Source organism: Telopea speciosissima, chromosome 2, assembly GCF_018873765.1.
Source record: "Telopea speciosissima isolate NSW1024214 ecotype Mountain lineage chromosome 2, Tspe_v1, whole genome shotgun sequence".
NCBI classification, from domain to species: domain Eukaryota; kingdom Viridiplantae; phylum Streptophyta; class Magnoliopsida; order Proteales; family Proteaceae; genus Telopea; species Telopea speciosissima.
The window spans coordinates 65,265,655-65,289,484 of NC_057917.1; the positions used below are offsets into that span (position 1 = coordinate 65,265,655).

At 38.7% G+C, this 23,830-nt stretch overlaps 1 protein-coding gene and 1 pseudogene across 2 annotated transcripts; both read right to left on the minus strand.

Moving 5' to 3' along the window:
- Positions 1–399: 399 nt before the first annotated feature.
- On the minus strand, positions 400–14,205 carry LOC122650338 (probable LRR receptor-like serine/threonine-protein kinase At1g07650). Of its 2 annotated transcripts, XM_043843738.1 has the most exons (25): positions 14,178–14,205; positions 13,638–13,798; positions 13,354–13,528; positions 11,316–11,387; positions 11,124–11,192; positions 10,949–11,020; positions 10,785–10,856; positions 10,624–10,695; positions 10,453–10,524; positions 10,282–10,353; positions 10,052–10,123; positions 9,888–9,959; positions 8,228–8,299; positions 8,079–8,144; positions 6,417–6,485; positions 6,042–6,080; positions 5,861–5,913; positions 4,897–5,285; positions 4,618–4,813; positions 3,974–4,120; positions 3,585–3,703; positions 1,784–1,994; positions 1,434–1,674; positions 943–1,093; positions 400–837 (listed from the first exon to the last, which is right to left on the minus strand). In XM_043843738.1, the coding sequence occupies exons 2-25, from the start codon at positions 13,753–13,755 to the stop codon at positions 448–450; spliced, it is 3,081 nt and encodes a 1,026-aa protein (XP_043699673.1). In that variant the 5' UTR covers positions 13,756–13,798; positions 14,178–14,205; the 3' UTR covers positions 400–447. The 2 variants fall into 2 exon arrangements, with proteins under 2 accessions (XP_043699673.1, XP_043699674.1); XM_043843739.1 differs by lacking the exon at positions 14,178–14,205 and having other exon boundaries at positions 5,861–5,910.
- A 3,865-nt stretch (positions 14,206–18,070) lies between these two features.
- On the minus strand, positions 18,071–22,271 carry LOC122650998 (annotated as a pseudogene).
- Between the last annotated feature and the right edge of the window lie 1,559 nt (positions 22,272–23,830).

The window sequence follows — 23,830 nt, forward strand, 5'->3', positions numbered from 1 at the left end:
ACGACTTCGTCCAGTAGGAGGATAATTATGGAAACTTTGGCCTTACATTGTTGCAAAATTTGGATGGGAATTTGGTTAAACTATAATAAGAACACTGCATTAACTTTTAACCATCTGGTTTAAATGTTATATTCTTTTTTTTTTTTAAATTCAAATAATGCACTAGAAAATAAGAATTGGAAGGTTGGAATTATCTGTTCATGGTGATCTTTGTTATATTTATGGGACCCACCAAAGAGTCCATTCTGCTAACCAGAGGTATTGATATGCCTTAAATTATAATAGGAAGAAACATAGAATGAACCATTCCAGATTAACCTCAATTTACTGGCCAACCAAAGATCAATGGAAGAAGCTTAAGAAAATCACAGCAAGCAATTCTGATATATACTGACAATATATACAATAAGGAAGTTCTTCCAACTACTATATACATAAATCTTGAATTTACAATATTTGTTCAATAGAATCACGTGAACTAGCTCTTAAAAGAGGTCCACTCTCTTCCCTATCTAAATTTGATATAGAGGAATCAGTTTCAGGCCCATTGCTTGACATACTAAAGGTTTGACTCGGCTGTTGCCAAAAGTGATTCCTAATGGCCTTGAATTTTGAATCAACAGCTGAAAATCCTGGATCAGAAAGTAGATCTTGCACATCAGTTCGGCCTTCAAGCATGCTAACCACTTGAGACATAATAGGCCTAAGTGTGGGAGATGCATTGGTGCATAGAAGAGCCACATTCAGCATCACCATCGCTTCTTCCGATGAATATTGTGATCCTAAGTTTGGATCAACTAACTCCAGTAGACTACCTCTTTCTTGGAGAACATAGGCCTGCAGCAATCAAGAAAACATACCAAGAGATTGTTAACCTGGATAGCAGAAAAAGTAGTACTTGTCCATGAACAGAAACAAATGTTGAGAGGGTCTCTGAATTACCCAGTCAAGAAGATATACAAATTCCTCCTTTGGCCTATAATTTGTGTTGCTCTTCCCACTGACTATTTCCAATGCAACTACTCCAAAGCTGTAAACATCTGCTTTGTTGGTCAAGTAACCACGCATTGCATATTCAGGAGCCATATAACCTCTGCAATACCATAAAGGCCATACAAAATGAGATTTACAACCATATACATCAGTGCTAAACTAATAATGTATGTAGCCCATGTTCTAAATCAACCAACAGTACAATTCTTGAACAAACAAAAGTAAGATTATTACCATTTCATATCTGAACACAAAAAAGAGAAAAGAAAAAGGAAGAAACTACTTACTAATCACTATAAACAAAAAATCTGAAAAAATGAATCAAGCAACTTTATTCACAACAAATGTGTTAAAAAAATAATTGACTCTTTAACAAATGACCAAGAAAGAACATTCTTTACTGGTGTTGTCAATTACTTATAGAGAAGGATGTCACTTACATAGTCCCAGCTACCCGAGTACTGATGTGAGTGTTATCATCTTCATTAAGCTTTGCCAAACCAAAGTCAGATATCCTGGCATTGAGATCCTTGTCAAGCAAAACATTGCTAGTTTTGATGTCTCTGTGCACAATCTTCAACCTTGATTCTTCATGGAGGTAGGCTAGACCTCTAGCTATGCCTATGCAAATCTTGCGCCTGGTTGGCCAATCCAATTTCAATTTGCATGTTGCATCGCGTCCTATATATATCATCATAATAAGTCGCTTACATTTTCTACAAATTATCAGGTATAGTTAACTGCTCACACAAGCAAAAACACCTTAGAAAGTTGGCAACGCTAAGCTTACCAAATAGAGCACGGGAAAGACAATTATTTTCCATATACTCATAAACCAGCAGTAACTGGTTGCCTTCCACACAGCATCCATGAAGCTTAACAAGATTTGGATGTTGCAATGCAGAAATCATGCCTATCTCGTTCACGAATTCACGGCATCCTTGCTTAGATTTTGAGGAAAGCTGTTTCACTGCAATCACTGTTCCATCTGATAATTGACCCTACATTCAATATTGAGAAGTATTAGACAAAAAGGAATTCAAACACTTACAAGTGAACATTGTACTTGAACGATACAAGATGGTCGAAAGCCCAGCAGGAAGAATGAATTTTGTAGTATCGGTTGCAAAACAGGAGAGCAATTGAGGAATTTTATAGAAAAAAATATGGAAATGGCATACAAGTTCATTAGTTCATGTCTTTGCAGTTTCTGCCATTTTTCTATACATGGAAAGCTACTATGAAGCAGGGCAACCATAGGTTAATTAAGGACAAGTAGTGGTCTAAAATGGAGATCATAGTCACAATTCTGATCAAGGTGGTTCTTTTTGAGACTAGAGTCCAGATATTTCAAGGCTGATCCGTTAACAGTATTATTATAACTGGCAGGATTTCATTAGGTCCTTGCCTTGTAAGAAGACTATATAACAGAACTCCGCAGTTATTTGGAATACCCGGGTCCATCAGGGATTAGTGGTGCTTTCAGAGTTTCTGAACATTTGGGTGCTCTCAGTTAGGGCTGTAAACGGATCGGATTCGGCTCGGATAGTGCTACATCCGCATCCGCATCTGATTAGCTATCGGACGGATTCGGATAGTGCTAAACGGATACGGACACGGATACGGATACAGATCAGATATTTTATCCGTTTACATGTAAATATAGCTTTTCGGATAGCTATAGCCTATCCGTATCCGCATCCGTTTAGCTTTCGGACGGATTCGGATAGTGCTAAACGGATACGGAAACGGATTTTGGCTATTCATTTACACCCCTACTCTCAGTGTTCATTGCTGTTCAGGACTCATTCTATTGGGGATGAGGGCTCTCTTATGCTGAATCACATGGCTAGGGTTTTGCATTTAGAAAAACCAATAATTGAGGATAAAGCCTGTGCTCGGTTCATTGCCCACACTAGAGATGCTTGGTGGGTATCTTACCCCATTGGAGAATCCAATCATACCATCATGGATGAACTTTTTGTCCTAATGGATGCTTATTTGGCTGATCCTAAGGAAAATGAGCCTACTAAATGTAGTGTGGTAGACGGTAATTTGTTAATTGTTCTTCAGGAGAGCATTGCTTGGAAAATGTGTTGATTAGTTTTGTGGCTTTGACATCTGACAATACATGGTGTCCTCATCCCATTCCACAGTTTGGATTTCGTCAGTTGGAATGCCTCGTGGCAAAAATAGATGTGGTAACTACATTCCCAATCTATAATGCTCAACCTGCATCCTTTTTGTCAAAATTAAACCTGAGAAATTCTTACTAAATCTTCTAGTAGATATCCTGATAAGGAAAATGAATTTTCAATATTTCACAAACACTGGGTACTCAAAAATAAACCTTCATAAATATATTAGCTTTTAAGCATAAAATAATTATTTTTTTATTTATTTGTGGGAATTTTTTATTGTAACCTTGAGATAACTATACAGGAATCTTTAAAGTGTTCACTATGCAGAAAGATGAACAAGAGAATACCTCAGTGATAGCATGTTAACAATTATAATATTAGAGAGAAAAATTTTAGGGTAGACACTCAGGGACCAGCAAAGACAAACAAGGGATTTAAAAACAAAAATACCTTATAAACTGAACCAAAACCACCTTCCCCAATCTTGTTTGCGGCATCAAAGTTCTTGGTTGCAGCTTTAATCTGTCTTAAGCTGAACGATCCTGTTTGTAGATCTAGACTCCTAAGATCTGTGCAGGTGCAAACTAAGAAATTTAAGTTCACTAGAAGTGAAGAAAGAGTACAAATATTGTTTATTTCCTCTTACTACCCATGAATATTTTGTCCCATCCAGATCAATGGAATTAAATCCAGTCCATAATATTCAAAACTAACAACAGAAAAACAGGAAAATGCCTTTTTCATAAATGCAGCATTAGCAGCAAATTGACAGCCAGAGCAAAAGAACATACTATATTGATCAAATGATCTGAAACCATAGTTTTTGAGAATGTTTTTACCGTTGTCCAAGCTGAGTTTTCCTCCCAGCAAGCCTTTCCTCCAAAGAACAACCAAAAGCAATAGCGTGAGGGCCACCAATGAAGCTAAGACCCCACTCACAGTTATGATAGTAGTCTTCCTGCGACTGTCTAAAGGGGGTTTAAAGTCTGCTCCACAGAAACAAATATATTCATTATTAGCTATTTGATTATAATGTGAAGTTGACAAATGGTCAAAATGTAAGCAATAAATTTTACTCAATAAAAGAGGTCAAGAGTTTAAAAGGGAATATTGTATAAAGCAGGAAACTAACTTGAATCACCGGAATCTATCATTTATTTGCCATCTAATCTATAATCATTCCTGCAGTTTTCTATAATTTCAGACTATAACCTTCTCCAAGGAAATTATTAGTTAATATCATTAAATTCTATTAATAATAGTGGTTAGTGAGTTCTCTTACACAGTTATATTTAAAATATGATAACTTTCCTGTTTCTTGAAACAATCTCAATTCACATATTTAATATTCAATGCAAACTATATTCAGATATGTTAGCAATGACGGCAAACACAAGACTTGTTGCAGTGTTCAAGCTGCCATTCCAGATATGAAATGTTTCTTCGAGGAACTACAACGAGATAAAAAGCTACGAAAACGTACTAGGATCAACTGATATGGCTGATATTAGAGGACCATAGACTCCTCTATCTGGGATGCCTGTTGTTCCTTTTCCTGCCCAGTAAAAATGGATTTCCAAAGTGTGATTTGTCACAGTTGCAGTAAAATTCTTTACAATAGGCTTACTAGGTCCACCAGCCTCCTCTTCAATATTGAAATCCTTCAGGAGCAATTTTTTCTGGAAAATACATTTGTAAAGATTTGATATCCAAAATCAAAGGAACACACAGAGGACAATGACTTTGAATGTAACTTACTCACCTGAACATAAACATCAAATATACGCTTCCCAACATTGTAAAATGAACTGTCATTTGTGTAAACTATCTCTGCAAAGTGGAGTTTCACTGTGTAATTACCATTTATAAGACATAGTCCATAGTAGGTAAGAGAGAGGGGAGAAACACGCGCTGTTCTATACAATTCAGGGTTGACCACTGAGACATTGGAGAGGGCAGAATTGTTGGTTGTTATATAGACATCCGCATCAATATCATTATCCATGAAGTTCCCAGTGCTACTAAATGCCCAGTTTTGACCTGGGTTTGGATAAAACATAGAAGCACCTCGCGCTTCCAAGTCTGCTTCATACTTGGTCTTACCATCAGTAAATTCCTTTCCTCCACAATTGATGTACAAGTTATAACGATCTGTTCAGTGATGCAAAACGAAACAGGATCAGAATAGCAATCTGAAAAAATATTCCTATAGAAATGTAATTCTGAAGTTTTCCTTGCTAAGTTATATCAATGATTAAGCTAAGCCAGATTCCAATTGTTCTGATCACATAGTGATTTCTTTCTTTTGTTTGCAGAAAAACCGCCCAGTTTCTCTCCTTCTGCAGGTGACTAGGAAAGTCTATAATCCATAGTTGTCAGAACCAAAGCAATTTCAATCTGGGGAAGAGGCTGAGGGTCACAAACTAAGATTGACTTCGACGTAACAATCAATTGAACTAACAAGTTAGGAATGTGATAAAGACAAGTAAAACCAAACCAGTTAAGCACACCTAGTCTACATTTGCCAGCTTAGTTGATGTGGAAATTACATAAATTAAATCCAGGGCAATAGCTTATGGTTTTACAATTTCAAATGGCTACGAGGAAAACAATTTGTAAAGCCAGAAAATACATAACTACCATAAACAACCAAAAGAAGAGTTTAAGTCAGAAAGAAAACTTTCAGGTTAATTATACATGATTTAAATCCAGAATAATATACTCACATTGTTTATTTGGAGCATTACAGGGGAAGTTTCTTGTTAGGCATGGATTTCTGCTTTGCCAACATAAGATGAAAAGAGAAGCATTACTAGTAAGTTGCCAATAACCTACAATAAGGAGCTAGAATTCAAATTTCACAGTGGCAACTTTCTCTAAGACTTAGTTAGGAAACTAGAATCTTACATTCTGTTTGTTGTTGAGGAGTAGCTTTCCATCAAGTTACTGAAGAAAACGAATGACAAGGTCATAATCAGGCAGCAGAAAGAAAAAAAAAACTTTTGTTATGAGGTTAAAATGAAACAATTAGCCAAAGGTGCGCTCCGCCCGGTGACTAAGAAATTGGTTTGCAACTAAAGGAGGGCGGCGTTCATCCCTCAAAAGACGACCAGCTTTCAATACTTGTTGTTGCCATTTTTCCAATCTAATTGAATAGCATATTCTGAGGCCCACGGAGTGGTAACTCAAGTGGTAGAGCTGTGTTATGGGTGACCTTATTACACGGTTCAGAGAGCACTTGTGTCTGTGATGCAAGTGAAAAAGAAAGTCATGTTATCTTACACGCTCCCTCGAGGACATTCAGTTGGATCCGAGCCTTCTTCATATGTGAAATTGTTGTAGGAAATATCCCTGCATTCCATATTCAAGGAACCACTTCAAGAACCATTTCATAGATAAACATAAATGCCTTGGTAAGAAGAGAATTTATTGTGTATGTCCGTCATGGATGTAATCAGGGACCCACTTCAAGAACAATTTCATAAATAATCATAAATGTCTTGGTAAGAAGAGAATTGATTATGTAATGCCCATCATGGATGTAACTTTCAAGTGATAGTTTCTATAGGATATTAGATGCTAAAACCTTGGTCTTTCATCTAATGGACCATATAAGAGGAAATCTTGCAATAAGGGCTAGTTTCACCAAGGAACAGCTTGGCGAGAAGAACTACAGCTGATTTCCTTATCAGCACTCCTTTGATTAAGCAATGTATCAAGCTTGGCCTTATCCCATCTTCTTGCCAAACTGTTCCTTGGTGGAACTAGCCGTATATTAAGGGTTGCCTTATCCCTAATCTTCTCGCCAAGCTGTTCCTTGGTGGAACTAGCTGTTATTGCAAGATTTCCTCTTATAGACCACACCATAAACTCTTTTCAAAGAGTCATGGCAATCAAGCATGCAAATTTCCCTACAGCAGAAATTTGCTTCAAGTAAGCATGGAATTCTCACTCTGTTACATCTCTTTATTCTTGAAAAAATCCAATACTAGGGTTTGGTCTTAGGATTGTAGCTGATCACGAATATTGGGTACAGCAATGGAGGAATTTCCAATAAACTGAAAGCAAACCATGAGTACCATTCTCTGCTACAATCTTCTATGGCATTAATTCTTAATTATATGAAAGTCAATTAGAGTGAATAAGATTTTCTTTTTGGTACTTATGGTGAAATAAGATTGGCAATGGGTAACAGTAGTCATAAGTCATAACTGATAAACCATTCCAGTGACGGATATATATTTTTAGTCTATGCGGATGTCCTTGGGATGTTTGGCCAAATATGAATTACATTGTCCATCTCAAAGTGTGGTTGGAATGTATCTCACACACATGCAGGAAAGTAGATAGAACAACAGAGATTTTTGCCACTTCTTTAACCTTAGTTAATGAAACTATTCTCCATTCCGATACTCCTCCCAAAACCCCCTTTTCCCCATTTCCAAAACATTATAATTTAAGGTGAGAGACAAAACAAAAGGTTTGCAGGGGGAAAATGGTCAGACAATAAAGAACAAAAGGCTAAGTTCCCAAGTTCCATGTGTTGTATCAGCTGCAATGAACCTATTCTGAATTTTATGGATGCTCCATGATTTATTATTTATTTATCACCTGGACGTTAAATTTCCATATGCTAAAAAATGATTAAAAAAAAATTCATGTACAGATGCATATCTCTGTTTTTTAATCCTTGAAACTATCTCAAAAAATCAAAAAAGTTGGAGCATGCTTCAATCTTCAATCTTCAATGAAAACCAATAGAAGTTCTCAAGAACCACCAAGTATGAAACAATTGGTTCAAACAGGTATCACAGAAATCAGAACGAAGCTATTCAAATATCAAAATTGAAAAATACTCTTTAGACAAATTGGATCATATGTTTTATGAAGTGGGGGACTCCAACTAAGTTGAGAGCGTAAAACATTTTTGTAAGAAAAACATACACATTCTTGTTTCTGCCCAGGATCCAACCAGGTAAACGTCCGGAAAGCATGTTTCCCGTTAAATACCTAATGCAAAACAACAATATCAGAATGTTAATGAGAATAACCACTGATTATAAGATGAAAATTTAGTAAGAAGTTCCACTTACAAAAAATCTACTCTGGCTAGTTTCTCAAAGGATGTTGGAATTTCACCAGTCAAGTTGTTAAAGCTCAGGTCTCTGCATTTGGAAATTGCAGAACATGAAAACCAATCATATTCCAGGTGAGACATCATGAATGGATTGTACCCTTTCAGACGATACTAAGCAAATCTTATGGCAAAAATAATAGAAAAATATGAGAGATTACATGATTGGTGAATATGATGCACGTCTATTTATTTAGTCATGGCTTTCAATGATTACAATACTGTCATGCAGAAGGTCCTAGAAGTTTTGATTGCAATTTCATGGTATATTAGCTAGATTGGGAGAATTATCTTTTTGATATTTTGTGTTGTCAACATCTAGGATCTTCGAACCATAAACTGTGCAAACAGCACTGAAGATAGTGACCCTGATATTAGTGGATACAGTTTGGTAGTCATTAATCATAGATTATTCTTTATTTTTCCTTCAGTAGTGACGAGATCATAAGAATTCACATTTAACCAAGACATTTTGGAGTGCTAGAATAACTCAGTTACTGGAAAATATTTTATTCTGAGGCAAGATTGCTAATCTAAGAGATGAATAGATTCATAAAGAGGTACCTTTGTCTAGTGAACTCTTCTCAATATTGTACAATTTAGCCTTCTTGTAGACATTGGCATGGCTTCTTATTTGGGACAAAACTTAGCCTCTATTGAGCTGGCTTTCAGTTCTTTATGGGTCCATTGTTAGAAGGCCCAGAACTCTTTCTATTTTTGGTTGTAAGTTCTCTAGAATTAAAAGCTGAGGTCTATGCACCGAGAAATCACATTTGAAGCCAGTGAAAACAAGTTTCACATTAAAAGAAATATGGTCTACAAACCCACATGATACTTAAATAGAATGAGGAAATAAACAATTGAATAGAACTTGCTTTTGGATATACTTCAGACACAAACAATAATGCATAGCAATTAAGTAGCAATATTAATTGGCACAAAACACAAACAATGGCAGTAAGGCCTGAAACCACCTGCAATCAAGTTCAACAACTCATGTTGCACATAGAGTTCAACTAATTATTGAAATGGAAAAAGCATGTAAGACAAATCTAATATACATCATCAAGACAAAGATAACAGGAAAGAACAAGCAACATCGGATTGTCAGAATATCACTATCACAAATTGTGAATGGGTACAAGTTGCCATTAACTTCCAGAAAGGCTGTATTATATAAGTCATATGAAAGTTGGTAGTAACTGATTCTGGATAAGTTTTTGCTTGTAAGAAAAGATCAGCTTCTATATGGAGTATAGAAGTACAAAAGCCAAATCAGATCATTTATTTCCCTCATTCCAGGTATGGACACCCATATGTATATATCTTTTAGGTTACTCGCTAGGTATATTGGTACATGTCATTACTTATTCCTCTACATCTCGCAATTCATTATCAAAAGAATCCAAAGAATGCTAAGCACTTGGGCTAAGCTCTTTTCAATTAGCCCCAGTTATTTGTATTAGTTAACATTCCAAATGGTTTTTCTGCACATATGTTTATACTTTCTTTTTTCCTTTTTTTCCCCCTGTATTGATGTTTAAGAAGTAGCATGCTTATGAGAACCCATGAATGGTAACAGATAGCATCATCCCAGGGACAAGTTTAGAACTTCTTACAGATTTTTTAGTGTCGTCATCTCGCCTATATATCCAGGAATATTTCCACTAATCAAACATTTCCTCAATATCCTGTATCGCATAGTCAAAACCAGTTAGAGCAGAGATACCAAAACTAAGGAAGCTAGGGCAAAAACAATGTGAATCTAACTAAACCAACTCACAGTGTCTTCAGGGATTGCATGCTACTCAACTGTGGGAAATCCGATCCTCTCCCATGTAGGTCACTAATCCTCCTAAACATCGGAAACATCAAGAATATCAATTGCAGTTCACATTTTGTTCATGAGTTTTAAAAAAAATACATATTGTAAACCCCAAAAAGAAATTTTAAAGCACAAAAGGGGGTGAGGGAAGGACAAAAGAAAAAAGGGGTAACTAGAGGCTTGCATACAAATCACTTAATCTTGTCAACACAGAAATGCTGGAAGGGATGGGCCCCTCAAGAGAGGACCCTTGCATTACACTGTAACATAAGAGTGAAACGGCACAATTAGCAACAGCTGAGATTATGCATATTTCTTTTAATTGATTTGGAAGGCACATAGAGATAAGAATTGCTTACAGTTTTTCAATTCTTGTCCAGTTGCTTATGAAATCTGGTATCTTTCCAGAGAAATTGTTGTCACATATCCTCCTAATGATATCAGGAAAAAGGAAAGGGACGAAAAAGATTCAGCATAGATTCAGATAGAGAGAGAGTCAGTGAGTTCATTAAGAAATAATATACACTCACAGGTCAGTCAAGTTGATCAGCTTGCCAAGTTCCGCAGGCAATTCTCCAGTGAACTTATTCGACGACAGAACCCTAAAGAGATTACAATACCAATCAATACAAGTCACTAGCAAAGTAGTAGGAGTGAAAAGTAATGAACATGAAGAGGGTTTAAAGGTTACAGTTTCTGCAAATTGATCAATTTCCCAATCTCCGGAGGAATGGCTCCAGAGAAACGATTCCCTTCTATACTCCTGCAATGTGTGTCTCATAATTTTTCATTTCAGAGCAAATGAAATCAAATGGGTTCAGTGAAGAAGCAGTGGAATGGGAAGTTACAACATACAGATTTGTGAGGGTGGTGATGTTGGTGAGCACTTTCGGAAATGGCCCTGACAAACGGTTCCCCATGAAAGAGCTGCAACGTTACAATAAAAAAGCATCCATTTTTCAACTAATTGGTCACCAATTTGGTTTGATTATCAAATTGTAAAGTGTGAAATGAGGGCCGTGGGGCTTACAGTCCGACCAAGCTCATGTTGGCCCATTGGGAAGGAACAGAGCCACTGAGGTAGTTGCGACTGAGGTCACTGTATTGAGAGGAAGGAAAGCAGGTGATTAGCGGATTCAAGATATCAAGTCAAGGTAAGGTGGAGAGAAAAAGGAAAAGGCAACAAAATCCTTGATGTGAAATACGAAGGGGGTTGGCTTACAGTTGCTGGAGGAACTGAAGCTTTTCAAATTCTGGCGGGAGCTGTCCCGAAAGGTTTTGGGCCTTTAGTGACCTGCATGAGCCCATGATTGACTTAGCATTAGTCCTTTTTTTGGGTAGAAATAGGCAGATTTATTAATACTATCGTGTGTTACACATGGATGGAGTAGAAACTAACTCCAGTAACTACGGACAGGCCATACTGTCGTACACATTACAGACAATGCCTTCCTTGCTAAGGAGTTAACCAAGCTCTTTTGCTCCCTTAGAATAAAAGAGAAAATACATTCAACAAAAAAGGATGATAAATTATGAATATCATCCAAAATAGGCTTGAGAGATAAAGGTGGTGAAACATCACTGTATTGAAGATAATTCACAATAACCTGCTGATTTGATTCTACCATCAAACGATTATAATCTACATATATGGATAAAAAAAAGGAAGGACCGAGTTTCCCTCCATCCATGGTGAATGGGAGCATAAACATTTTACGAAGGATTTATCATTGTAGTACCCTTTTAAGCAACATTATCTATTTTATAAATAAAATTTAGATTCAATATGAAAAATTGAAATTAACAACAAAGTCTTCAATATATAATGTCTTGGAGAAAAATAATTTATAAAAAAGGGCCATTACTCGGTGCTAGTCCCGCTTATGCTAGGTCCTAGGAGAATTGAGTCTGGAGATAGTCCTAAGCTTCAACAATTTTTTTGCACGAAGTGGACACTCTCAAGGTTCAATCTAGGAATTTGCCATGGTTTTCCATTGCTTCAAGCAATGGCCCCTAAATAATAGTTTACGAGTTACGTTATGGAGAAAATTTTGTTGGTTGACCGTGCAAAATGGATTTTTTTAGAGCAACAACACAATGACATTAATCTTACTCCTTATTTATGAATGTCTGAAATGTTCTCAAACTCGCAACCTTGGGTACAAAATGCCCCAAAAAAACCAAGCTGTTCACCATGGTCGTGCTGACCGACGATACTTCTCCCTTACTTTATTTTCATTTGACTATTTATCATGCCCATTCAAGGTGATTAAGGTGTACAAAAGTATATAATAGTACAATGAATTCAACATTATTTAATTTGAAGGTTTAGTCCAAATTCTGTTATTATGTTTACCATGTCCAATTTTAGGTGTTTGAGTCTCATGCAATTTTAGTATTATATCTGTTCCACTGGCCAAATTTTTTTAATTTCTAACAACTAATATATAATCTACATGCAATGCACATAGCAAGCCTAGTAAAATAAAAAGAACAACGATTGCCAATCCTTATCTCCATGCATTATGGTTTCTTTGTAGGGGGAAAAAGTTCAGTAAAGTTACTTGTTTTAATTTGTTTAATTTTAGGTTGCGTTTGGTATGCATTCTTGTAATAGATTCTAATTCTGGAATGCATTCTGAAACCCAATTCTACTCTATTTTTTCACTTGAGAATGCACTCTAGTATAGTTGTCTAGGTGACGCCTAGACGTCCGCACTTTTTTGGGGCGCCTAAGCAATGCCTAAGAGTCTTGTTGGTGTCGCCTTAGTTTTTGACTCTCTCGACAATCTTGGTTCACCTAGGCGCCGTAACAACTATGCATTCTAGACCTAAAATCTATTCCATAAAATATCACTCATAGACCCTTAGTATTGAGAATTTCCTGATTAGTTCCCTTGGCCGAGGTCCGTCTGCCAAGCCCAAATTGTCTAAGGCCCATCAAAGTGTACCAACTTGAAGCTAAAGGCTGGAATAGCGGCATGGGAACCCTTGACTAGTGAGAATACAAAAGCAGGTCGACGGGGCCCTATTTAATGGTACGTCCTGCTTTTCACACGTGTCGCGAACATAAAAAAAAAACAAAAAAAAAAATTCACCAATGCGGATCTGAGACGGAAGCTCTGAGTCTCAGATGAACAGTGAGTTACAGAGAAAGAGAATAATGCTTGCTTATTGCTTGATGTTGCAGAGTTGCATAGGCTTAAGAAGTGAGGCAAAGAAAAGAAAAGAAAGAGAGAAGAGGGGGATTAGGGAAATACATGCTTACGACATGGCAGGTGGAGTTGTTGTTGAAAGAGCAGTTGCAGCTGACGAAGTTTTCGGATCCCACCATTGGTTGAGCATCACTCCAGTTTCCATTTGCACTGCAAGGATCCACACTAAAATCCCAATCTCTCTTCCCCAATTGCTTCGCAATCTTTCCTAGAGCTTCCACTGTTTCGAATTTGAACAAATAATTGAGAAAAGAAAAAAAAGTAACTAAATATAAGTTCACAGTTAAAGAAGGAAAGGAAACCGGAATTTCTCTGCATAGTATATATACCTTCAGAACTGACGAGCTTGGCTGATTCAGAGGAAACGAATGTTGAGAAGCAATTCAAAGCAAGAAGACTGATAAGAGCTCCACAAAATAGCTTCTGAGCTACCAAATCAGTTTTCATTTTGTTCTTGCAGCGGATCTTACTTCGTTTTGGATCCAAAAATCTAGCGGTGGAAGTAGGGGAAAGTGAGGACAGAAGAAATAAATATCAGAGAGAGAGAGAAGAGAAAGACAGAAATTCATGAAGGCTACTTTGATAATTTGTTAATTTTAAGTTATTTCAACTCAATTCGCAATTTGTTAATTTTAAATTTAGGGATTGTATTTAGAGATCTGTAATAGAGAGAGTGGACGACCTAGTTGACTAGATTGGCCGACATATTTGAAAATTGAGAGATGAAGATTTGTGAAAACTCCATGCATAGAGACAAAGACAGATGGGCCGCTCTCTCTCCTTCTCTGTCATTATCTTCAAGAGAAAAACAAGAGAAGAAGAAGTGAACAAAAGTTCTAATCCATCCAGAAATGGATCGGCGCACCCACCTTCTTCTGCAGTTGGAAATGCGGTCCTCTCTCTGAACCGGATTGGATGTTAGAGTTTTAACCACAAGCGATACTGAGAGACTGAATGATGTAGAAGAGTTATTGGACGAGTTCTTGAGGGATCTTTGTTCCGTCTAGAACTCTAGTTCCCTGACCGGCTCAGTTTTCCCGTGCCTATAATAAAGGGGCATAATGACCATCCTACTCCTATTCAAATTCTCTACCCGGGTGGGGTCCACCCTCTCTTATTACAGACACTACGAGAACTGGCCCATGCAGGAAACTTGAGGAGATAATTTTTTGTTCTTGAGGCGGTTGGACGAGCATAAGTCTACCTGATCGAAAGTATTAAGCAATATAGGACGAATTATATATCAATTCGAAGATCTCGTCAGGTCTGGGGGATCAATGCTTATGGGGCTGATGTATGCGTTTTTTAGTCATTTTTGCACTTTTTGAAGGTGAAATTACCAATCGAAGTTTTGAAATTAAAATTTTGAATTTTGAATAAGGAGTTCAATTTTTCATTTGTAAGTTGTTGAATAGAAGAAGTTTCTGTTAGTTTTTTATTTTTTCTTGTACTTGTTGATTCAAGGTTCGTCGATATTAGAACGAGATCTAACCCCTCCATTTTTCTATTGCGTCACTCAACTATAGTACTGGGCTCCAACGAAGAAGAGGAACGATGGGATTAGGAAAGCTTCAAATGGTTGTCGTGGGAGATCTTCCATTTCTTTGAATTAGGGTTCCCACCATACTCCAAGCTCTTCATCCAAGTCATCCTGTTTAGACGATGATTTTTCTCTATTTATTCGCTTATTAATTTGGCTCTCCTCCAATCGTGGCGGGAGCTGCACGGTCCTTATAGACTGAGGGTAAAATAATCAAAAAAAATCCTTTTAAAAAAAATTCAAAAATAAATTTGTTCAATAATAACTGATCCATGCCAACAATGTCATATCAGCTTTGAAGGTGACCAATACCGCGTAGAAATACCATGGAAGGAGGACGCCAGCAGGGAGGAGTTGAAGGTCCTACCACCCTGCCAAAAAAGAAAAGAGGGTAGAAGGTGAAGGGAATGACTTTCTCCTCTACATAGTTTGTTTCCCAAGATGATTTGATTGTGATTTGTGAAGCTACTCTATTTATGATTATTAAAAAAAGTTATAAGATTCCACCATGCATGCATGCATAATTGAGGATTGAGAATTATGACTCAGAGAGAGAGAGAGAGAGAGAGAGAGAGAGAGAGAGAGAGAGAGAAAAAGAGAGTAAGAAAAAGACAGTGCACATGCAATATCGGATGAGAGGTTGGTGATGAGTGATGCAATGAGAGAACAAGATGACCTCAATCACTTATTATGACCGGTCCGCGTCCACACCCAACACTAGGAATGAAGAAGAATGAGTGGTGGAGACTGGAGAGCATCCATATCTATCTATCTTCCTCCACTGTTGCTCATATTAATCTTCGTGATTAAGGATCATTGGAAACCTTTACCATCCCCATTAGTTGCTAATTAATTTTAAGGAAACTTTATTAATTAATTTTTATATTCTGTTACGCACAGCTGGTAGTGCCTGGTAGACAGATGAGAGGACGCGTTTTGTGGACCACTGGACCTGCAGCATGGGACCTGATAGTGCCGGTTACCTGACCCCCTTCCTTCATTAGAAAAAAAAAAAAAAGAATATTAATTAATGAATTTATTTTAATTTTTAACGAAGAAAGAAGGGTAATGATGTGAAATCTCGTCATTGGCATCTCTATCTCCAAGTTATAGTAAAGGCCGCCAGTGTGCATCGAAAGATCTAAGTCTAAAACTTTGGCGTTGACTTAAATAGTCAAGAGTGACTGTCATCCATGCATGTCAACGCAATCACACACAATACTTGGATGCGATTCCTCTATTTTCAAGGCGGGCAGTATTTTCATGCGCTTAGCTTTGTCCAACATACAAGGTAGGTGAAAAGTATCGCCTTACCCCCGCTCGGGCAGGGTGCTCTGGCAGGGGCAAGGTGGTACTTTTTGCCGCCTTGTATGTTGGGCAAAGTTGAGCGCACGAAAGTTGTTGAATAGAAGAAGTTTCTATTTGTAGGGTTTTGTATATTCTAAAGTACTCTCCCAATAGGATTTTGTATGTTCTAAAGTACTCTCCCAATACCCTTTCCCACCCAAGGACCACAATGGATGCAGGAAACTTTGTCGTTTATATTTATCACGAAACAGGTTGAATGAGGTTGGAATTTTGTTAACATATAGATCCCAATGTCTCCTAATCACTTATCATGTTTCAGCTTAAACAAAGTTTGTCAAACCTATACTGCAAATAGATGCACGAAACCAAGTAATCTTTGTGTGACATCTTTTGAAAAGGCCAAGAAGGTCACCATCTCTTTCACGTTTGAGTTGCTTTTCTTTTGTATACTTCATTAATCATGTATTTTGCGACTTAATTTGTTAAAGAGGTTCCCTTTTGTTTTTCCTTTGTCTGATACTTCGTATAATTTTTTCTTCTAGTTATGGGTTCATAGCGTGTGGACCCCACACACAGCAAGATGTCTAACCCAGATCCTCTCCAATGATGTTTAACCACTAAAGTCGATTTCACACCACCGTTACTGTGGGATTTGACCATGGGCCTCACATAGATGACATAAAGTGTTTGTTTTTTTTGGGTCGGTTGGTTCTGGGCCGTCAAAGCCCATGCAATCACTCATTGTCGTCCTTAATGGCTTAAATAGTTGTTGGGACTTGGGACCAGATTTTATCTTTACTAAATCACCTAATTATCTTACCCAAAAAAAAATTAAAAAAATCACCTAATTATTAATTCCAAAGTCCAAACTACGTAAAGACTAAATTAAATTAAATTTAATTCATTAAAAAAATAAACAAGTTCATATTTGGTCATGTTAGATTTTAGTCTAAAAACTTATACTATTATATGAAAACACTCGAAGTCCCAAATAATGTGGAATTTATTCTCGACAACTCCTCATTCGTAGGGAATTTTTACACCTCCAATTTCTGCCCGCTCTAATTCCTCACATAGGAGTTGAAATGACCACCCTACCCCACCTTGGGTAGTGTGTTCCAACAGAGAGTAGGGTGGACATTTTTGTTCCTATGTGAGGAATTGGAGGGAATTGGAATAGGCAGGTATTGGAGGTGATAATGATTCCATTCGTAGGTGAAATAAGATGACACCATGCATACATGCTCGTACGCTAGGCCGATTTTGTATTCTTGGACAATAAAAACAAGGATAAAATACACGTCACCCCTGGTTTTTGAAAAAACTCAAATCACCCCCTGATTTAGACCTCAATATGACAAATTAGTCCTTACAGTTAGTTTTATGCTGTTAAGTGATGATGCCAGCCAGTTAAATATTTAAATCTCTAAACTACCCTTGACCAATGTTGAAGATGAAGGAATGGTAATATTGCAAATTTAATTCTACTATTTTAGTACAAGGGTAAAATAGTCCTTTCACACTAATAACTAACAGCAGACTAACATCGTTACTGCAGAGGGGGTGATTTGAGTTTTTTCAAAAACCAAGAGGTGATCTGAGTTTCGTTTGAAAACCAGGGGGTGACGTGTAATTTATCCTAAAAACAACTATATCATTCGAGAATGCAAAATCAACCTAGAATTCATACCAAACACAACTTAAAAGTGAGAGAAAGAGAAAAACAAAAAGAACAAGAAGAAGAACATCAGTATCAACTTCTCAACTACCCATTATACAAAAAGCAAGGTTGCAAGAAACCCTAACAAGGTTGTAGCAGAAGATCATAAAATAGGATACAATTAAACATGGAAGGATTAATAAGAAAAGCTACGAACCCATATACATATACGATGTTCTAGAATTAATATATATAGTATTTGTAATTTATTTTTGGATTAGAGCCGCATATAAGAGTTGGTTCCAAGTATCAGGAACACCTGCAAGACACCAATGAGTGCAATCCATGCCCGAACGAGCTCCATCGGTGTAATATGAAGGATGACCATCTCTTCTCAATTGTGAGAGCATCGTTATGTCCAGTAAATACACAGGCTTCGTCATCTTCTTTAACACCCTCCTCACCACACCCCGTGGCTCAGAAAACCCTGTTAGATTGTGTGAGTCCTTTAATGCATGAGTTTGCCCTCCACAGTTCTTCACATTTGATCCACCCCATTCACTTCCCCTGATCGATCATGGCCCACACACATCACACACAAAGAAACATAATAAAATAAGATTGTGATTTTATATAACAAAAAAAAAGATGTCCATCAACTGGCCCATATATATCCATATATTTTGTTAGGGATACAGATGCTGTAGCTTGGCTATTTGCTTCTACTTCATGCCTAGGGGTGTCAAACCCTAGCCCAAGTCGACCAAACCGGACTAAACCAATCGAAACCGTCCCGCACTGAAGTCTATTGGATCGGTTTTGGATTGGGTTTTACAACACCGAAACCAAATGGACCAAGCCAAGCTTTGAAAACCAGACCAAAACCGTACCCAAACTGATATAACCCAATAAGAAATTGACCAGTCCAAAATTAAAAAAGAACATGTTTTTTTTCTTCTTCTATTCTTATGAATATATTTACATGCTAAACCGAACCCAAACCAATGCTGAACCAATAGCAAAAATGATAAGAGAAATCGAAATTGAACTGAAACCGGCACACCCATATTGGATTGGTTTTGGACTCACCCATTCTCAACACTGAATCTGGTCCAAACCGGGATCTTGATCCTCTACGGCCGGGCAGGCCAGCATGTGGCCTCACACAGGCAGGGGCAAAATAACCACCCCTCCCACTGCCGAGCATCCTGCCCAGATGGGGTCCACACCCTGCCTGTGTGAGGCTGCATGCCAGCCGCTCGGCTGCTTGGCCATAGAGGATCCAAATTGCCCAAACCACACCAATTGACACCCACCTCTATTCATACCTGTAGTGTGAAGGAGAAATTCCTTGGAAGAAGACTTTAGTCTTGGAAGGATCTATATTGGACTCTACCCACCGGGCCCAAGTTTTCAGGTCCATCTTAAAAGCCTCTAAACGATTCATATCTCTAAATATTCGGTTTCCTGTATCAAGGTACTTCCATCTGCAATAGCAATACATCAAATCATCATCATCAGTTAACTCCTTTGATTCAAAACCCAAAAAAATGTTAACCATGATCTTACTGTTGCAGAGCACCCTTATAACCCCACCAATGCCAGGTGTTGAAGATCAAGAGTATCAAAGCCTTTCCACGCATCACCACCCTTGATGGAGTTGACTTTTAGAACTCGCCCGGCTTTTTCATGTACAAGGTCCACTAGAAACGCATTACGGGAGAGCATAATTGAAATTCCATAATGCTACAGGTGGAAGGGAAAAAATAAAAAATTATGGAATTAGAACCAGGGCCAACAATCTGACGGCCCAGATGGTTAAAAAATGAACCGGGTTCTATGGTATATATTAGACCCACCGGAATAGTGAAGGTAGAGAGGGATCCATTTCGAACCAACGAGTACGGGGTGATGAGGCATAAAACACCCCACCTATCAGAGGCTGCCATGTGGCCGACCCAACCTCAGTCCGAGAACCGAGTTGGGCCGAGCAGAAATTGGGCCGACCCCATATCCGATAAGTCACCCGACAAAGCCTGGTTTGAGCGAGCTGGCCGTGGTCGAGGCCGAGATTATACGGGTCAGCCATAGACTCCTAGCCGACCTCATGGCCGAGACCAACCCCTCCGGGCCGACCTCCATTGCCGACCCCACGGGCCGACCTCGTAGGCCGAGCCCTCCTCCATTGAGGCTCTCATAGCACCCCACCGGGGATCTCCGGGCCACGTCAGCACATCCCGAGAATCACGGGATAAGGACCGAGCCACGATCCCAGCACAACACGGAATCACACTTTACATGGACTCTTACCTTAATAAGAGTCCGACCTCGAAAATAACTCTCCACTCCGCTCACGCGAGAGAACCTTCCGAAAGAAGGACTCCTACCATACTAGGACTCTCCCCACTGCCTCATCTCCTCCTTACTCTATAAATACCGTGTATGGAGCTCTATTCCACATCTTGCTTTTTACTAGGCGATACACGTTGTCGCGTTGAAGACCCGACTTGAGCATCGGAGAGTCCTAGGCCGGAGCCACACCGGCCCTCTTGCGCTCATTGCTTGGTTTTTGCAGTTCATCCACTGGCGAACCAAGCACCGGAGGTTTTCACACGTAACACGGGAGTGTGGAACCTTAGCATGAAGCATGCATGTAAGTGATTGCCATGGTTGTAATTTAGAGAATCTCCCACAAACATTATTCTTTTGCCTCTAAATCTCCGCAAGAAATCATGACCATTGAATCTGCATCACAAATATCAAGTAGCAAGAATGATGCATGGTTGGTTGAAGAAAGAGTTTAGGAAAGTTAATAATGGACCTGGCTCTCCTCCAGCCGTGGTAGGAGCTGGAGGGTCCAGCGCTTGAACCCCGGATTTGGATCCTCTACGGGGCAGCTGCCCATCCTGCCTGTGCTGCGTAGATACAGGGTCGCGCCTAAAGACCACCTTATCCCTGCCCTAGTGTCGGTCTTTGCGTGCGGCCCTGTGTCTGCAGGACGGGCAGCTACACCTAAGGGTGTCAAAACAAAATCGAAACCGTTTACCGAAATCGAACCGAACCATTTAAACCAGAACCGGCAGACCGTTTAAATAAATGGTCTGGTTATGGTTTCAGAAATGCCATCGTTTAGCTAAATGGTTCGGTCCGATTTTAACTGTTTAATCCAATGGTTTCAGGCCGTTTAATCTGATTATCACTGTTTAAATCAAACATCAAAAGATTCAAAACCTAGCAATAGCAACTACTAAGTACTAACCACTAAGTCACTAACTCACTAAGTCTCGTTTCTTCAATAAATGATTTCCTTTTTTCAAAAAGAAAAAAACTAATGACTTCATAATTAATAACTAATTACTAATAACTATTTAATATTATTACATAGAAGGTAAACCGTTTTCTACCCAAAAAAAGAAAAAGAAAAAATAGGTAAACAGTGATTGAAGGTACAACATCGTCATGGGATCCAACGTCCATTGAAGGTATTTACTAATTAAAAGAGATGCATTACAAGCTACAACCCATTTTCTATTAAAAAATGCAAGAGGTTTGGTTTGAAAACTATTAAATTATTTAGTAAATCAGGGATGTTATTCATAATTGGCTAACCCAAACCGTGTAGAACCATTTAACTGAAAATCGTGTAAAACGGTGTATAACCATTTAACTGAAACCGTTTACTAAATGGTTACGGTTTTGGATATGCATCTGTTTAGTTAAACGGTCTGGCTACGGTTTCTACCATCGAACAGTCAAAACTGAACCGAACCGTTTAACCAAAATCGGACCGTTTAACATCCTTAGCTACACCGTAGAGGATCTGTATCCTTGAACAATTCAGTTCGTCTATGGCGCAGCTGCCCGTAGTGGCTTGTGCGGTGCAGATTGGGCCGCGCGCTCAATGACCGCCTTAGCCCCGCTCAGACAAGGCATTTGGGCAGGGATAAGGTGGTCTTTGGGCGCGGCTCAACCTGCGCTGCTCAGTCCGCTACGGACAGTGCGCGTAGAGGATCTGGATCCATCCTTGAATCCCCCCACCCCCAAAAAAAAAAAAAGTGGTTGGTCATTTCGTAGGTGGGGCCCACCTATGAAATGATCAATCCACCCCTGGTTTGGCTGGGCCGGAGGAAATCCATTTCTGTTAATAATTAATAATTAAGGAATGAATTACCTCGGCAGGCTGCAAGCATGAGGCTTCCATCTGTAATGGAGGTAAAGATGATCAGGTCTAGCATTAGACTCGCAGTTGAATTCTCTAGTGATGAAGGGACAGCTTGAATTATCATAGAAAGGATAAGAATGCTTTTGGAAAACCCAACTCCCTTTGAAAAGATTACATCTGGGTTCTACTTTGTTAAGATAATACTCTTCATTTGCTTGATGGGTGAAAGAGGTCAAAAGGGTTAGTATAGCAAAAATGGCATTAATAAGTAGATGAAATCTGATGAAACCCATCTGGGTTTTCGATCTAAACTAAGCTCAAACCCTGAAAGAAAGCAGTGAATGAAGAGAAGACACAGAGAAAGATGAGTGGAGTTAGTAGGTAGATGTTAAATAGAATAGAGAAGAGAAGGGAGTGGAGAGTTGAGAGAATTGGATGGAGACTAGAGCGTGTAGTGTGGAAGCTGCTCCAGTTAGATCTGCGTAAGGGTTTGTGTTATGATTCCAGAATCTGGGAAGGGATTCAAGAATCCTAACAGAGAAAATCTCACTAGTTCGAGTTTGAGGGACTCCTAAGACTCAATGAATACGAGGAAATCCCTTTTATAGGGGTAATACAACCAACCCTTTGTAACAACAACCTAACTAATCAACAAACAACCTAATTAATCTAATCAACTAATCTAATCATATCCCCTAATTCCACATTTATAATATTCCACGGCCCATCAAAACAACCTTGTCCTTAAGATTGGAGTTAATGGAAACCTACACCAAACTATCTAGTCCACAAACTAGCCAACAGAACAAACAAAAATGAAAAGAAATGGGAACTGAGGCCACAAACAAATATGAATTGACACTCACAGCATGAACTTGGCCAGTCAACGTGTCCTAACCACCATCAGATCCACATGGGACAGCAAGTCTATGGAAAAAACATCCGCGGAAGTGGGAGGGACTAGCAGTCCTTTTAGTGGATATTAACCAAAGGCAATGCATGTGGCCTATATTGATCTAAAATGAGCAACAATGTTAAGGCTGCACTCCGCGGAAGTGGGACTATCAGTCCATACCTTGGGCAGCTAAAGAAGAGTTGATTAAGAGTCTTGGATGACCGCTCACAAAGTATGCAAGATTACTCCCCAGTAATACCCCAGTCAGCTCAATGGTCTTGGCTAATCAGAATCTTTTTTTTCTCTTTTCTTTACATAAAATGACTTCGCTGCCCTCCAATGTACGTCTGCATCTCATTAGTATACTTCTCGATACCGTTTACTTAGAGAACCCTGTCTCTTTTTTTGTTTTGTTTGGGGGAGGGGGGAGGGGGGAGGGGAGTATTCTATGTCTGAGAGTGTGACTCATACATGCCCACAAGAGAGCAATGAGAAGACGCGCTGAGGCATCAAGTGGGATGGCATTTGGTGGTTATTCCACCCATGTATTTGGGCACAGGACATACACTCTGGGATTGAATTCTTTTTCACTTATTTTTTATGCTCACACGAGGGAGGGGAGTATTCTCTATCTGAGAGCGTGACTCATACATGCCCACAAGAGCAATGACAGAACGCGCTGAGGCATCAAGTGGGATGGCATTTGGCGATCATTCCTCCCATGTGTTTGGGTACAGGATGTACACTCTGGGATAGAGTTCTTTTTCGTTTATTTTTTATGCTCACACTCTGGTTATTTATGCGAAGAAAATGGTAAAGTTTTGAATAAGGGTCTACATATTGAAGATAGAAGCTAGAGATTTCTCAATGTTGGCAATCATATCGGTTCCAAGTGCACAATGGGGCACAAGACACATTATATTTATTCCACCAAAGAAAATTTAAATCACCAATATT